The following is an 18345-nucleotide window of genomic DNA, read 5'->3' on the forward strand; positions in this document are numbered from 1 at the left end:
TGAATATAGTAAAGTTGCAGGATATAAAATTAACACACAGAAATCCCTTGCATTCCTATATACTAACAATGAAAAAACAGAAAGAGAAATTAAGGAAACAATACCATTCACCATTGCAACAAAAAGAATAAAATACTTAGGAGTATATCTACCTAAAGAAACAAAAGACCTATACATAGAAAACTATAAAACACTGATGAAAGAAATCAAAGAGGACACAAACAGATGGAGAAACATACCGTGTTCATGGATTGGAAGAATCAATATTGTCAAAATGGCTATTCTACCCAAAGCTGTCTATAGATTCAATGCAATCCCTATCAAGCTACCAACGGTATTTTTCACAGAACTAGACCAAAGAATTTCACAATTTGTATGGAAATACAAAAAACCTCGAATAGCCAAAGTAGTCTTGAGAAAGAAGAATGGAACTGGAGGAATCAACCTGCCTGACTTCAGACTCTACTACAAAGCCACAGTCATCAAGACAGTATGGTACTGGCACAAAGACAGAAATATAGATCAATGGAACAGAATAGAAAGCCCAGAGATAAATCCACGAACCTATGGACACCTTATCTTGAACAAAGGAGGCAAGGATATACAATGGAAAAAAGACAACCTCTTTAACAAGTGGTGCTGGGAAAACTGGTCAACCACTTGTAAAAGAATGAAACTAGAACACTTTCTAACACCATACACAAAAATAAACTCAAAATGGATTAAAGATCTAAATGTAAGACCAGAAACTATAAAACTCCTAGAGGAGAACATAGGCAAAACACTCTCCGACATAAACCACAGCAAGATCCTCTATGACCCACCTCCCAGAATATTGGAAATAAAAGCAAAACTAAACAAATGGGACCTAATGAAACTTAAAAGCTTTTGCACTACAAAGGAAACTATAAGTAAGGTGAAAAGACAGCCCTCAGATTGGGAGAAAATAATAGCAAATGAAGAAACAGACAAAGGATTAATCTCAAAAATATACAAGCAACTCCTGAAGCTCAATTCCAGAAAAATAAATCACCCAACCAAAAAATGGGCCAAAGAACTAAACAGACATTTCTCCAAAGAAGACATACAGATGGCTAACAAACACATGAAAAGATGCTCAACATCACTCATTATTAGAGAAATGCAAATCAAAACCACAATGAGGTACCATTACACGCCAGTCAGGATGGCTGCTATCCAAAAGTCTACAAGCAATAAATGCTGGAGAGGGTGTGGAGAAAAGGGAACCCTCTTACACTGTTGGTGGGAATGCAAACTAGTACAGCCGCTATGGAAAACAGTGTGGAGATTTCTTAAAAAACTGGAAATAGAACTGCCATATGACCCAGCAATCCCACTTCTGGGCATACACACTGAGGAAACCAGATCTGAAAGAGACACGTGCACCCCAATGTTCATCGCAGCACTGTTTATAATAGCCAGGACATGGAAGCAACCTAGATGCCCATCAGCAGATGAATGGATAAGGAAGCTGTGGTACATATACACCATGGAATATTACTCAGCCGTTAAAAAGAATTCATTTGAACCAGTCCTAATGAGATGGATGAAGCTGGAGCCCTTATATAGAGTGAAGTAAGCCAGAAAGATAAAGAACATTACAGCATACTAACACATATATATGGAATTTAGAAAGATGGTAACGATAACCCTATATGCAAAACAGAAAAAGAGACACAGAAATACAGAACAGACTTTTGAACTCTGTGGGAGAATGTGAGGGTGTGATATTTCAAAAGAACAGCATGTATACTATCTATGGTGAAACAGATCACCAGCCCAGGTGGGATGCATGAGACAAGTGCTCCAGCCTGGTGCACTGGGAGGACTCGGGGGAATCGGGTGGAGAGGGAGGTGGGAGCGGGGATCGGGATGGGGAATACGTGTAAATCCATGGCTGATTCATATCAATGTATGACAAAACCCACTGAAATATTGTGAAGTGATTGGCCTCCAACTAATAAAAAAAAAAAAAAAAGATTTAAAAAAAAAAAAAAGAAAATCAGTCCTCATCAGATGTCCTACTGGGGACATGGAAAGTTTAAATTCTTGAATATCCCTGGCTTCAAAAGAGATAGGACAAAAAAGCAGCGGTGGGGGACAGGGGGCAGGATAACTTAACACATGGGGATCGAGCACCGGAGTTTGAGTTGACTTGTCTAAGCATCTCTGCCACCTTTTGTAAAAGTGGCCGGTATCAGGATCCTGGTCTCTCTGTTCCCATCAGAAGAAAACAGTGTGTCTGAGTAACAGCCCAGAGGCTCTCAGAGCCAAGGCCTGGCCTCCCCTCCAGCCTGCGAGGAGTGCTTCGGAGGAGACAATGCTCTCTCCAGGCCTGGCTTCCTCCCAAGAGTGGCTCTGGTCTGTCCCTGAAGGTTCAGCACACTGCAGCCTGGGGGAGGACCCAGGGGGCGGGGCCAGCGGTGTGGCACCGGGAGTGAGGGCAGCGGGGCTCAACCTTGACTTCTGAGAATCACCCTGAGAGGGCAAGGCTGTGCTCCAATGGAGAAGCAGGCCACAGCGAGCAGCTGGCCAGCACCCTCTGCAGCCCTTGATTCCGCCAGCCACTCCAAGAGCAACCGAGGCAGCTCCAGGCACCCTACACCTGGCTTTTCCCAATTAACCAAGACACACACAGCACTGCGGAGAAGCATCGCGCCCCTTCTCTGGAGTAAAGCAAACTTCAATCAGGCTAGGAGCATGTGCAGAGCGATAATTAAAGCCCAGCTAGAAGCTTTCTTCTCTCCTTATGAAGCAAATTCAATAAGCAAAGTGGTTTCATGCATCTTTTCAAAGAAGAAAACTGAGGGGAACATCACCACTGGGTCTGGATGATGCAGTTCATGGAGTGAACCATCACGAGTTGATTTTCTAGGAGAGAGATGACTTTTCTCATCTAATACCACAATTTAACCACAAACGGGGCACATACCCTGTAGTACGATAACCACTTCCATGGCACTTACTGAAATACTACCACAGCATCTCAAGAACACAAGGTCATCCGAAACACTTTAAGCAGAAAACTGTCATCCTGTGTGGCCCTCATCAGTCACTCACTTGACATCCCAAGATCTCAGAGCAACAAGATGATCCCTTTTGAAAAGGGGCTAATGGTTTTAGTGATGAGAGTTTGATGAGCTGTGTGGTTATATCCATCTGAGCAGAAATGAAATGAAACGTAATGAGAACAGACACTAGCCATGCTGAAATTCAACCATCCCAGGACCCGAGGGACTTTGCTAAAACGAGCAACACCACCGATAGTGTGTGAGGCTGACGTCTTCACAGATTTGACTGCCCCTGTGGGCGTGTACAAGTGTGTACTTGTTAGACCTGGAACAAGTTCATGTTTTTACTAAGGAAACAGATGAATACCGAAGTGTGTGGTCTGAAGTCACACAGCTTCTCATGGCGCTGGTGGGATCAGCACCTGAGAAATCCTGACTCTGGGTTCAAATGTGATCTCCAACAGCACTTCCAAGCTCCTCTGACCTTCTTTGTCTGTTCTGAGTTCTTAATGAAAACACAACAGAGATACGCTAACCATGAATAATTTTATGAAAAAGCAGACCTTTCACTGGATCTTTACCTTCAGCAGATGCTTGGTTTAAAATGAACCATAAGACCTAGAGACTGTCATACTGAGTAAAGTAAGTCAGACAGAAGGAGAAATATCATATGACATCCCTTACATGTGGAATCTAAAATGAAATGATACAAATCAACTTAGAAAGAGACTCACAGACTTAGAGAATGAACTTAGGCTTGCTGGAGGGGGGAAGGAGGGGGGTGGGGAAGAGATAGTCAGGGAGTTTGGGATGGACATACACACACTGCTATATTTAAAATGGATAACCACAACGACCTCCGGTACAGCACATGGAACTCTGCTCAATGTTACGTGGCAGCCTAGACGGAAAGGGAGTTTGGGGAAGAATGGATGCATGCATATGGATGGCTGAGTCCCTTCGCTGTTCATCCGAAACTATCACAACATTGTTAATCAACTCTACCCCAATACAAAAAGTCTAAAAAAATTAAAAAAATAAAATGAACCATCAGCTACTCCCAACGGAAAAGTACCTTTTCTCTAGGGTTTAGCTAGTCAATCTTGACAGTGCTATTATAGAAAAGGGTCAAATCAAAGCATGTGGGTGTGAATTTCACATCTCTCCTGTCCAGAGCAGAAGGATGCCCACTAAGATAATTTCATACCCATGACCTCCAAATGTGCTTTTTTCCACTTAGGACCAGAAACACCCCTGGGTTACAGCTGATTGCAATACTCTTGGTTACGTCATAAGGACAGGCTCTGGGCACTAGAGGCGGCTTCAGAACAAAGCACGAAGAAACAGCTTGTCCCCAGACCAGCCTGACACAGGTATGTCTGGCACTCATCCTTCAGCCTCGGGCCCTGTTTTATGCTGCAGTTTCTTTCTCTCACTGTTCAGTCTCCTGAGTGGTGGTTTCTGGTAGGCTGCTTCCACATGTCCCACAAAAAACACTCATTATTTTATGGGGCTGCTGGTGGCTGGGAGAGAAAACCCAAGCTGAGACAGTGTTCTGAGAAGGTGATGCACAATGGCATGAATCTCAGACTCGAACCCCAGGTCCACCCAGGACTTTGCCTCTGCAGGATGGGGTCAGTAACCGTGTGATGAACACTGAGTGAGTGGGACCAGTACCAGGCACAAGGCAGGTACTGTATATGTCTTTGCTGTGATTCCAGACAAGCGTCTGCTCTTCCTGCCCAAATACTAGAAGGCTCATGACTAGGTCTGCTCCTGCTGTATACAGAAGCCCCAGCAGAGCATCCTCTGTGTAATTTAAAGAGGGATCTCCAGCTTACCTACTGACTCCTGCTTTGCAAACTGAGTCTGCTTTAGCTGAGCATTTGTAGACTGGTACCCTGTTATACTTTATTTTTAGGGCTCCAAAATCACTCCAGATGGTGACTGCAGCCATGAAATTAAAAGACGCTCACTGCTTGGAAGGAAAGTTATGACCAACCTAGATAGCATATTAAAAAGCAGAGACATTATTTTGCCAACAAAGGTCCGTCTAGTCAAGGCTATGGTTTTTCCAGTGGTCATGTATAGATGTGAGAGTTGTACTGTGAAGAAAGCTGAGTGCCGAAAAATTGATGCTTTTGAACTATGGTGTTGGAGAAGACCCTTGAGAGTCCCTTGGACTGCAAGGAGATCCAACCAGTCCATCCTAAAGGAGATAAGTCCTGGGTGTTCACTGGAAGGACTAATGCTGAAGCTGACACTCCAATACTTTGGCCACCCCATGTGAAGAGTCGACTCATTGGAAAAGACCCTGATGCTCGGAGGCGCTGGGGGCAGGAGGAGAAGGGGACGACAGAGGATGGGATGGCTGGATAGCATCACCGACTCAATGGACATGAGTTTGAGTGGACTCTGGGAGTTGGTGATGGACAGGGAGGCCTGGCGTGCTGCAATTCATGGGGTCGCCAAGAGTCAGACACTGACTGAGCGACTGAACTGAACTGAACCTTGTTATACCGGGCTTCCCTGGTGGGTCAACAGTAAAGAATCTGCCTGCAATGCAGGAGATGTGGGTTCGATCCCTGGGTCAGGAAGATCCCTTGGAGAAGGAAATGGCAACCCTAGAGAAGGAAATGACAACCCACTCCAGGATTCATGGAAATCCAAGGACAGAGGAGCCTGCCGGGCTACAGTCCATGGGGTTGCAGAGAGATGGAAATGACTGGGTGCCTGAACAGCCTACCACCATCTTGTTAACACCAGCTGCAAGGCCGGGTTACCAAGGTCTAAGAAGAGTCTAGCCTGGCTCTGGACCAACGCCAAAGCTTCGTTTCTACTGAAAGGCCTTCCCTCCCTGTCCCCTGGGTGTGCGGCTCAGGCAGAGGCTGTCTGGGCTGCATCCTTCTCTCTGAGTGCCCACTGCAGGCGTTCTCTAGGGCAGTGCCAGGTGAATGCATGGGCAAGTAACTGAGGCAATGCTTCCCCCCGAGAGAGGTTTCTTTCTGAGCAAGGAATTTCAGCTGTCAGGGAACTGTGTGTGAGAAGTGTTTGAGGCAACAGTCAGGTCTTTCTTGTAAGTATTAATATCACCAACATTTCAGCCTCTCTATACCTCTGTTCAATAGGCAAAAGCAGAAGAGTACTAAATGTCTTTTTCAAAATATTTTTGTAAACAAAATCATTTTAAAATAAAATGCAATAATTACTTGCCCAGGTCTTTTAAGTGTTTTTCCAAATCTGGTTTTTCCCACAATAACCTATCTATTTTAGGAAAGCCTGAAGGGAAAGAAAAACAAGGTTGTTTAGAATATAATGTTTCCAGAGCAACTGCTCTGCAGCTCTATTGAGGACCTTCAAAGCCAGAGGCGGGGAGGCAGGGCTGCCAGGTGCCTGGGGAGACGTGTCGACAGCACTGCCTCCAAAATTACAGACAGGCTGGAAAATAAAACACCTGTCCCATCAAATGCTCGATGTCTTTCATCTTCCCTGTAAAGAAGTCTCGGACGTTTTGATGAGAAGATTCAAATTAAAAAATGACTTCTGTTCTCGCAGTGCAGCCAACTGGACTAAAGCACAACCATCACCCCCACTGTGAGCACAACGCACAAATGCTATGGGGACCAGCAGAGGAGCTCCAGCACCACTGATGCCTAACTGCAAGGGGAGTCTAGTGTCAGCGGCTCAGTCGTGTCTGAATCTTTGCGATCCCATGGACTGCGGCCCGCCAGGCTCCTCCGTCCATGGAATTCTCCAGTCAAGAATACTGGAGTGAGTAGCCATTCCCTTCTCCAGGGCATCTTGCCAATTCAAGGATGGAACCTGCGTCTCCCACATTGCAGGCAGGTTCTTTACCGTCTGAGCCACCAGGGAAGCCCTGATATAAAGGTGCTGCTTCCCTGAGAAAGAACTCAGAAAAGAGGAAGTGAGCTTATGTTCAAGTCCTTTTAAAAAAATCTCTCTTCTCTGGAGCAGATACATTTACCTGAGATGACCCCACCGATATCAGCTTCAGATGCTTACACAGGACACCCAACAAACCGTCCAGTTTTTGTTTTTAAAAAGAAGGTCAACATAGATATAATAATTGTCCCAGAGGCATGACCTCACAGATACAGCTGAAAGAACACTTTTTAAAGACTATTTTTAAAAGCAATACCAGCAAATGGTTAAGTTTGAGACCCAGTCACCTCCAACCACGGATAAAAAAGAAAAGTTTCCAGGTTATGGAGTGCAAAAAAGAACAAGCAGTGAATTTTTAGAGATATAAGATGCATAGTAACTGAAGCTAGAAATGGATGAAATAGCAGATTAGACATGGTTGAGAGTACAAGTGAATTAGAGGAATGCAGAAGAGAAAGAAAGATGCAAAAACTCGAGAGAGAGTACACAGGTGTGAGAACGTCCAGCACACGTCTAACAGGAGCTCCAGATGGAGCTGATGGAGGAGGAGGAGAAGTATGGAGAAGACAATGCCTGAGGACTTTCCAAAATTAAGAAATATATGAATCCTTGGCTTGGATGCACACCATCCTGAGACAAGTAAGAGTGAACTACTATTTAGATACATTTTGTTTTTATTCTTAAACACAAGTTTAACACAAGTTTAACAAAAATGGGACTGCGGCAGACTTCTCTGGAATAAATGTGCAATGTGCTGGGGGAAAATAACTGCTAACTTAGAATTCTATGTCCTGCTAAAATATATTCAAGTATATATACACAGACATGATACTCAGGGACTAAGAGTTTACCTTTCACAGAAAAGGAACTACTTCAGAAGAAAACTGAAGCTCAAAGCAAAGAAGAGGTTTCACAGATGAACCGTGTACCAAAAAACAAACAAAAAAATCAGTAAGCACGGACTGTAATGATGACTGTTTAGGGTCTCAGAAAGAGGTGGAATGAAACCCTGACAACAATATCATGGATGATGGGGGCTCAAAGCCCAAATCATCTATGATCCTTGCATTGTTCAGGAGTAGACACAGCAATTCACTTTAGAATTTATTAAGTCAAAGGTGCATGTTGAAAAGTTACAAATAACTACTAAATAGTAAGTAACTTTTAAATCAGCAAAATGAAAAAAAAGTTCAACAGAAAGCAGGAAAGAAAGCAAAAGAGCAAAGAAAACTTACACACAGAAGGTGAGAGAAATCATTCTAAAAATAATAATGAGCATACTAAGTGAAAATGGATTAAAATTTCCCTACTACAAGTGTCAAGATTCAATCATTAACTCCTAAGTGTATGCCTGGCGAAAATCACTCACTCCACTCATATAGGCACAGGGGACACATTCAAGAACATTCAATGCAGCATTGTTTTTTTTTGGGGGGGAGGTTTCTGATCAGAGAGAAAAAAAGTACTTTTTAGTTCCTTCTTAACTGCAAAAGCCCTTTACCTCAAATGCCAACATATAATTTCTAGCTAGTAAAGCACGTGAGAACCGCAGCCTAGGAGAATAAATAGAAAATAACAAAACTCTGCTTATGTACTATATCAAAAAAATACAAAATGCAAAATAAGAATGAAGTTTCTGTGAAGGAGAAAGATAGTGTTGGGAGATGATTCTTCAAGGATCTCAACTCAACATTGTTAAACCGGAAACAACCTACATGTCCGCCCAAAGAAGAATGGATCAAGTGACTTAATAAATTCTAACAGTTAAGTAACAAAGAGGAGTTAAAACTAATGAATGAAATCCCTAAGAGTCAACATATATTCTCAAAACATAATGCTGACTGAAAAAAGCTACTTGAAAAAGAGTATATATAAAGCCATATACCACTCATGTAAGTTTAAAAAAAAACTGTCTCCAAATATCCTATAAGTTGTCACATATATACATACATATGTGGAAAATGTACAGAAACATAGCCAGGAAAGAAACATGCACTTTGGAAGAAAGTTACATCTGTGAAGGGGCTACACTTCTGATACCTTTTTGTTATGTTTTCTTTTTAAACAAAAAATTCAAACCCGTAATGTCAATATTTGTTAGGTACTTAGATAAATATTTCTGTGATTTTATTTTCCATATTCTGAAGTAGTTTCAAACTTACAATTATAAGTAGATTGAAAAAGGAAAGAAAAAAAATTAGTTGTGAATCTATGCCAATTCAGATCACCGATCCAGTTAGCGACCAATCATTTTCTAAAATTACATTTTAAATGTTCTGAATCTTTCATTCATGTCATTGAATTTTCTCACACTACTTCACCAACACACAGTTCTCACTGCAAGGGAATAAACACTCAAAAAACAATCGTGCTTTTAGTCTGTGATTTATCTTTGTTACAGTATTAATAAAACATGGTTCCAACATTTGCTTTTTTCTGTCTCAATGCTTGGAGCCATGCTAACAACGGGACACAAAAGATGCGGAAGGAACACTGTGACCACAGTCAGTGAGGTGCATGTGAAGGACAGGCTGGAGGGCACATCCCCAGGACACCGTGATGGGGAGAAGGCGTCGGGCTCCTTGGGACCATGAGGAGGCAGGAGAGTCTGGGATCACTGCTTCAGAGCCAAGCCCTCAAGAGGACACAGAGGAACTGACCTTGAGACAGGTCCTCAGAAATGAGACAGGGACTGTCAAACTGAGGCGGGCTTGGGTCTGAAGAAACTGGGAGTTTCTAGGGGGCAGAGACCCAAAGAAAGGAAGAACCTGGTCTTGGGGGTTTGAGTGGACAGGATACAGGAAGGCAGCCAGCAGTTCTCTTCATTCAAGTTCAAGGTCTACGCGCTGACTCTGCTTCCCACTGCTAGTGCCGAGTCCGATTCCTGCACGGGACGCTCCCCTCTGGACTGTGACAAACCAAGCAATTAGATCCTCCCTGCGTTGGTGACAAGAGCCCAGAGCCCAGGGGAGCATGGCAGACACGCCAGCAAAGTCCCAGGTCAGGACAGAGCAGCCACCTGAGGGTCTGAGATGTTAACTAAGGAGTTATTCTGCTGGCTGAGAACAACAGGGGAAACCCGCGTCCAGTGCAGCCCTGAATAACGAGAGAAAAGTCACAGTCTGGCAGGTGGGGATTCTCTGATCTTGTGGATGAGGGAGGAGAAAGACATATGGATGATCTGAAAACACAGTGGGGCTTTCATTCAGATGAAACATGCCCTGCCCCTCGGGGGTAGGGTGGGTAGAAAGGCTTGCAAGATTTTTATGTCTGCTGTGAGCACACAGTTTTACAAAGCTGCGTAAGTAATGCAAAATTAGTTGTTTCTCTTTTGTAACTTGACACTTTATTTTCAAGCCTTTACCACTGACTGTGATCTCAGACAACACCTAATCCCAATCTAAAACATATCGTTGTTCAAACATACAATACTTCTAATTCAGAGATCTGTGACCTTTTTCCTGGAAATGAACATCAAGTTCATGAGGTAATTAGAAGTAAAGCCATAGGTATACCTATGGCTGATTAATGTTGATGCTTGGCAGAAACAAACACAATTATCCTTCAATTAAAAATAAATAAATTTAATTATTAAAAAAAAAAGGCAAGCCATGTCTCTCCTTTTGATTTTCTTTCTACCAAATGCATAAACTATATCTTAAACTGAATTTCACGGTTTTAAGATAGTCATTTGGTTATTTTCCTTCTTCAGGTCATTTTAAAGCTTCAATGACTCCCCTTTCATTTTCTTTTTATCTCCCTCTTTCAAATAAGATTTCTCTTGTCTACTTGCAACAGTTAACTTTATTTATATTAACCCAGAACTTTGCCAAGCAGGTATGAATTCATACCACAGGATTAAACAAACAAAAATATCAATGGTTACATATTTATTTTTAAAATTCTTTACAGACTCAAATACACAGATAAGCAGGAGAGTAAATAAAGACTAATGGTCATGACCACACCAATGGTGTGACCACAGGCAATGGCTCCAACTCTTGTCACATTTCCCTGAAGTGAGGGGCCAGCTGGGATCCCTTTTATTTGTTCGGTTATAAAACTCCATAATTGTCCTATGTTTCAGTATTCACTGGACTAAGTGCTAAAAAAAAGAAAAAAGGGAAAAACCAGTAGCTACGATCAAATTTAAAAGTTGACAAAAGATATGTTATCAGGATATTCCTGAAGGGTTTATGTAAGTACAGGAAAAAAAAAAGTCAGACAAAATCCAAAGTAAATATCATCTAATGTGGATACTAGGGTTAATTTTCAACTTGAGAATATCTGCTCTGGCTCTATTTTTATAAACTTGATTTAAGGATTATTGTTCCCTTATCCATTACCTCTCTATGTATTCTAAGTTGTGAGCTAAACACATTTAACCTCTTTTGTATATTTCCTACATCTCCACATTCAGAGCTTAGATACTGCTCAACATTTTCTAATGTTCCCACCAAGCTGTCTCGGAGGAAAAACTGGTCCTTCCTATTACAACGCTCTTATTAACAGATCCCCAAATTCAGTCACATGCACTTGGCATGTGACCCAGCACTTTCTTCCCCTCTTTACCAGCCAATTAGCTGTTTGAGAGGTTAAATTATGAAGTTGTGATTATATCTCTAGGGTTTGAGAAATATATAAGGCAGATAACTTAAGTTCTATAAGATTTAGCAGTCTTAAATACTTTTTCTCTAGAATATTGCTATGTGTAATAATTAACTCTATAAGAGCCTTCATAAGGAAATGGCTCTCTTATCTATCAAGTATGGGAAAGCATGCGGTTCGCTCTGAGACACCTGACTGCTCACTGCGGCTTTGTTCCTGGAACAGAGAGATGAGCACAGGGCTGGGCCCAGGCCTGTCACTGCCCCTGCCTCCAGGCCCGCAATCTCCATCTCGGAGGCTAATTAAACTGCTTTCGTTCTAGAACAGGACAGAAAAGAAGCAAAAAAAGGGAGTTGTAAGCATTTCACAGACTGTTGGCATAAAAGCAATGAGAATAGCATCTATAAACTCTTCATCATAAAACCTTTACCTTGCCTTATGAAATTCACGTGGGGGGACCTGACCCAGGCCTTCCTCTGTGGCAGCGTCTCTAACCATCAGACACTTTGCTTCCCCCTAGCTCCTGCATCACAGACCCCCGCCCATCCCCACACAGTCAGGCAGACCCCCCATCACAGCTCGAGGCTAGTGGGGAAATCACTGCAAGATTCATATTAATTTCTCTCCTTTTCCTCTCCTTGGAGAATTAAAGTCACCATGAAAGGTTAAAAATCTAAACAGGAGTACTTGTAAGTGTTTGTTTTATGTATGTCATCATTCTCCGCCCCAAAGATTTAGTAGTCGTTTTGTGCTGTAAACCTAAACAGTGTAGTTCTGCTTCTAAAATGCATATAAATCGTGCTTATCCCAGAGAGAGCTTTCCTCTCCTTCTACTTTAAAGCCTCACTGTGCTGTCAAAACAGCAGGCTTAAGTGCTGATTCTGATGTTATCTCTCACTCTTACTTAAGCCTTTGAGATCATCAAATTTGGTTTTCAACATCTTTGTTTTATAGAAGCAACAATCTGGCCTGAACTTACACAGACCATTCAAACCCTAAACACCAACTTCACTATCTACTCTTCTCAGCTCTTTATAAAAATAACTTATCCAATCTCTAAGCTGTTGACAGTGATCAGATCAAGATGGAGAGAGGCGGGCTGACCACAATTACACCAGACGCAGACTCTCCCCACTTCCTCCCCCCATTGCCTCCCAATAAGAATCAGGCATTTACTAAATGCTTCCTAATAAAATGCTCACAGATCTGTTTTTGTGCATTCTCTTCAATTTCTACTCTGTATTTTGCTTGCATGAGAGCGTTTCTGAAAATGTTTAATTCTGAGTATAACACAAAACATACATAACAAAAGAATCAGTAGCAAAGGCTTCTATTTTAGATATTTCAGAAGGCACATCTGTACAAATAACTCTAGTGTTTTGAAAAACTGATTTTAGAACATCCTCAAAACGCATTCCTGTACCTGTCCTCCCCTCCACCACCCCACCGCTGGCCTTCTCCAGTTAGGACTGAGATTCAGGCAGTGACACAGCTACCCTGAAGCAAGAGGAAGCCGTGCCGGCCTCTGCCTTACCTCACAGAACATATAGAGAGACAGCAGAGTGAGTCCGAGGTTGTACACCACTAAAATCCCCCGGCAGGAGAACGGTTGCCTCGTCTTCATATATTTTGGTCCCAGCCACACGATTAGCAAGTACAGAATGGAGCAGACCAAGGTGGGGACATAATTGTCCAGAAGAAACCATCCTTTTACTCGAGTATCTGGAAAGTTGTAAAAGAAAAAACATTCAGTGATAATAAGGTAGATATAAAAATAATAAACAATGTGCTTTGAATATGAAAAAATTCTCTCTAACCGCAATGTTCCCAAGCCAAAAAAGCAACTCGAAGAGGAACTGAGTCTTCAGTATGTAAGCTCAAGGTGAGGCTCTCATTCATGTTCTAAACAATAATGTGCATATTATCAGGGGCTTTGCTAAATGACTCATAAAATCTGTTCTTAAGAATCTTAAAGAAAATGAGAAAGCTCAATTTTTCACTAACTGGATTGATTAACCAGGCTTGCTAAATTACGCATGGGTCAAGGAAACCCTAGAAATGGCAATCTTTGAGCTCCGAAGCTCTCCATGTCAGCCCACTGTCAGCCAGTCTGCCTAGCATGTGCGGACTCAGAAAACGTGCCACTTGGCCAGCTCAGAGATCGTCCCTGATTCAATAGGCCTCGTTTGCGGAGTGCGATGGTCAACAGCAGCAGGGGCGATAACTTTTTAAAAAGTTAGTGAAGCAGCAATGACCAGATAAGAGAAGAGCAGAAGTGTGAGAGAGACCTACTTTATTGACTCAAGGACATTACTGATGCAGAGGGACCTCCTACCTCCCTTTCTTTCCCCTCCCCTCGGCAGGAAGGAGGAGGAAAAGGACAGTGGACCAGCCCCTTCTTTGACCTCCTGGCTCCGTCATCTCGCTACTCTCTCTCCAGGGCTCTTTCCCTTGACCTTGCAGGACAAGCACAGCCTAAGTAGAACATACGTCCACTTGGGGAACCACTGTCAGTCTCCTTTCTTGCAGACACCCTAAGTTCTCCCAGTGTCTCTTTTTCTTGGCTTCAGAGGGAGACTCCCTCCACCCTCTCCCCACTGATGCTAGGGTGATGATGATGGTGGTTTCACTGATAAGTGCTTCTCAGAAGCCCTGTGGGGAAGCGGCTGCCCCAGCAAACTCATCAGTAACAAGAGGATTCTTAACACCTTTTGTTCTCAGCTCTGGGCCTTAAGCTGTCAATTCTGAGAACACAAGTTTCTACTTAGCAACTAACATCAGACCCTTATGTATGTTTATGTGTACATAACACAAACACAGTGAATGCACCTATGAAAACCCCCCATTTCCTTTTATTTAAAGCTATTTTGCATCTTGCAAATTTAATTTTAATTAAATTTAATTTTCTAACAGATCTTCATTTTCCTACGTCACCAAGTATCCAAGTACTTCCTGGGTGGCTGGTCCCAACCCCAGGTGGTAAATCCTTAGGGAGCTAGTCAATCATGAAGCCCTAACTCACCCCTGGGGTACTGGTTCAGATAAGAGCATGTGGAGCACTGTGGCCACTGAGCTTGAAGTGCTTTGGGGAAGAGTCTTCTGGTTCTTAAGACCATGCAAAGGATCAGACTTTTTCCACCTCCTCTGTTGGTGCAGCCTGGAGCTTCAGCAGCCAATCTGCAACCACAAGAGATTGGGGGACCTGACCTGAGCACAGAGCTGCTCACACACTGAGGATGTAAGGCAGGAAATGATAAGAACAGGGTCCTTGGGTAACATCATAGAGCCCCTAAAATAACTCAGATCACATAATGTTGCTCTTGCTGTTGTTTGGTTGCTAAGTTGTGTCTGACTCTCTGCGATCCCATGGGCTGCAGTGTGTCAGGCTTCCCTGTCCTTACAACAGCTCAAACTCATGTCCACTGAGTCTGTGATGTCATTCAACCGTCTCATCTTGTCATCCCCTTCCCCTCCTGCCCTCAATCATTCCCAGCATCAGGGTCTTTTCCAATGAGTTGGCTCTTTGTATCAGGTGGTCAAAGTGTTGGAGCTTCAGCTTCAGTCCTTCCAATGTAAGCTAATAATTTTTATTACTGTTTCAGCCATTTAAAATTGGAATTTTGATCCCACAACACTGAAAGAAGGCATCATACCAACATGAGCACAGACGATTGGATCTGGCTTGTTCTTTTCCAGGGCCCACACACAGTAACTGAGCTTGTTCCCTATGGAACAAGTTTTGACAAGCAATGCCGCTAAGCAGCCTCTTTATACATATCTCTGCTGAGTCAAACGGCATGTGCATTTTAATTTCAACAGAAAACAAAACTGCCCTCCAGAGAGGTTACCCTGTTAAGACTTTCTCCACTTCCTATTATCACAGATGGCAAAAGCCTTATTGCATCTCTGCCTTACTAACAGATGAAGTTCCTTTTATTGTTTTCTTTGTATTTTAAAAACCATGAGTAAAATGGAGACTCTATCTGTTTAAAAGCCTCTGGGAGTTTTCCTATGAATTTTTCTGTGAACCTCCCAAGTTCCCTCTTTACAGGTGAGACGTTAGAGATGACATTAGAAGAAGGTGTAATATTTGGAGCTGACTTACTTGTTCTAAAGGACAATGAAAGATGAGGAGAGTAAGAAGTGAGCTCAGGCACATATACTTATCCAGTGATGTGACATATCATAAAAAGACGTTAGAAAGCCCTTAGAACTGTAAAACAGGAAGGGTTTTAAACCCCTATTGCAGCAGTGCATTTTGAAAATCGGATTCAGCTAGAGACTCACGAGAACTGAGCAACCTGTGCCACCAACAGTGGTGAAATCTGTGGCATGCTCAGGCTATAAGCTTGCAACATAATCCGACCTCCACTGAAGTCAGCAGAGGGTCCCAGCACCTGTGTCTCTGCCCCAGCTGTCAGGGGACCTTGCACCTGTTCACGACCTCAGGACTCCAAGCCCCTGGTATCTAATCACTGGAAAATGCGCATGGTTTCTAGACTGTCTTCATGCAATATTCACAAGTTGCCTATAACAAGGAGTGGGAGGAAGGATGGGAGAGCAAGACTCAAAACCACCTTACCTCGGGGGCCGAGCCATGCCCGGAAATAGGTGCTAAGCGATGCATCGAAGTGCTCCATTTTAAAACCTATTAAGAAAAAGAGACATTGATTAATCTCTACTCATAATGCCTTCTGTAGTTTTTTTTTTTTCCCCATAAAACATGAACAAATTCTTTTCAGAGAAGACACTCTGGACAAGATTAAGTTCCTCATGTTCAAACAACTTCTTTTTTAAACTCACAAAACTCACAAAGTGCTAAGTTCTCATTTGAAAAGCAAAAGGAAAGACACAATCCCGTGAATTCACTTTATAAATAAGTGAAGCGCCAGTTTTCTGTGCTTCTTTTCTCAGCTCCATAAAAATTCTCTCTGTGAAGCTGAAGTCTCAGAAGGGAGAAGGACAGAACCGGATAGAAAGCGGGCAGAAGGGGGAAAGTCCATCAGGGCAAACAGGACTACCATGGGGAGAAAATGGTTCCTCTGCCGGGTGTTTTTATTAATTACTGTCCTAACATACTTCATGTCCACAGCAAAAAATGCAAACATTTAAAATGAAAAGAGGCAGTAAGAAAAATTTCATCATTCTGGTCCAACACAATCCCTCAGACCCACTGTTAGAAGGAGCTTACTGGTACCATTTCTTAGGTATACTTCTGGAGGTTTCTCTCCTCTATGCACAAAAGATGACACAGGCTGAATCAGAGCTTCTGTAATTGTTGGTTGCAACCCATTAAAATTGATACATGATCAAGTCAACTTTGCATTAAAAATAACAAACTGATCATAATAATCAAAGTGCTCTCTCCTTAGGGAGAATGAATAAATACTGCCATGAATCTTCAGTGTTACTGTACCTTTATTTATGGGTATGATGTAAACTACATTCTTACGGAGGTAAGCACAAAAAGAAAAAAGTTGGAAAAACGCGTACACTGAGTACTGCAAGTATTACGACATCTTGGAGATTGTCTCTAACCACAGTGGTTAGAGACCTACCTCCATCCTCAAAGATTTTATAGCTCCCTACTACTTATCCCCCATTTGAGATTTACATTTACAAGTTAGCGACGCATCTTTTCATCTGTGCCATTTATTTACTATATGTTCTATATGAAAGTCAGGAGGCACATGTTTAATTGTCTTGGTCATTACTATCACAGAAATAACCACAAGTATTTTTCCTTCCAAGGGCAAAGGCAAAATAGGTTTCATCAACTAGCAGTTTAATGCAACGTCTCTCCCTTGGCTGGCCACGCTGAAGCCTATGTCTTATCCTTTGTCTAATTTCATGGATTAACTAGTTTGGAATTACCTAATGGATTCTAGTAGTTACAACAACTGAATCAACCCAGCCTGGCTGTGAGAGGCATGGGCATAGCCATCAATGACATCTTGAAAGCCACAGCTACTTGGGTTCTGTTCCAACATCTGTCCTTCCCTGGGGGTTGACTCAGGAGGTCACGGACTCCCTTCAGCCAATAAGCCACCAGCTCCCCACACACCGAAATGCCAACAATTAGACATGCCACCTTTGCCCCTCAGCAGTTACACAACCAGACAGAAGCACGACAGGCTGGCAGGGGGTTAAGCGGTTTCATGTGGGCTTTTTATCAGACAACCTGGGTTTGAAACCCATTTTCTCCACTTACCAGTAACATGATCTGGGACCACAGGAGTTATTTAACCTCCTAGCTGCTGCTGTCTAGTCGCTCAGTTGTGTCTGACTCTCTTGCAACCCCACAGACTGTCGCCCTCCAGGCTCCTCTGTCCATGGAATTCTCCAGGCAAGAATACTGGAGTGGGTTGCCATTTCCTCCTCCAGGGGATCTTCCTGACCCAAAGACTGAGCTTGCATCTCCTGCACTGGCAGGAGGATTCTTTACTGCTGAGACACCACAGAAAGTCCCTCCCATGTTCCTACCTGCCACATGTGGGAAATAATAATTGCCCCTTGGGGGCAAAAATTCCAGGCTGGGGCAGGAACACACACGTGTAAAATACGTAAAGTAAATGTTGGCATGGAAAAAGAAAGCACAGTAAAGGGGATGGGATCGTGGAGCAAAAATTTCCTTTGGAAAATGAAGTTGCCACTTGCAGAAGGTAACCACAGAGCAAAGAGAAAGGGCACTCCAGTTCAAGGGCCGGCTGGGGGCAGTGGCCAGGAGACATCTGTCCCCCACCCCCCCCCCCACCCCCCGCCCACCAGGGTTCACAGAAATCAACCCCAAGGCGTGGGCAGC

At 43.0% G+C, this 18345-nt stretch overlaps 1 protein-coding gene across 1 annotated transcript in view; it reads right to left on the reverse strand.

Moving 5' to 3' along the window:
• ELOVL5 (ELOVL fatty acid elongase 5) overlaps positions 1–18345 on the reverse strand; it is a 69884-nt gene that overhangs the window by 13960 nt on the left and 37579 nt on the right. Inside the window, exons 2-3 of the mRNA XM_061146928.1 lie at positions 16126–16191; positions 13078–13265 (exon numbers count right to left, since the gene is read on the reverse strand). Coding sequence (XP_061002911.1) covers positions 13078–13265; positions 16126–16183 — 246 coding nt within the window. The 5' untranslated portion in view covers positions 16184–16191. The remainder of the gene's footprint in view (positions 1–13077; positions 13266–16125; positions 16192–18345) is intronic.

The sequence above is a fragment of the Dama dama genome, chromosome 7, assembly GCF_033118175.1.
Source record: "Dama dama isolate Ldn47 chromosome 7, ASM3311817v1, whole genome shotgun sequence".
NCBI classification, from domain to species: domain Eukaryota; kingdom Metazoa; phylum Chordata; class Mammalia; order Artiodactyla; family Cervidae; genus Dama; species Dama dama.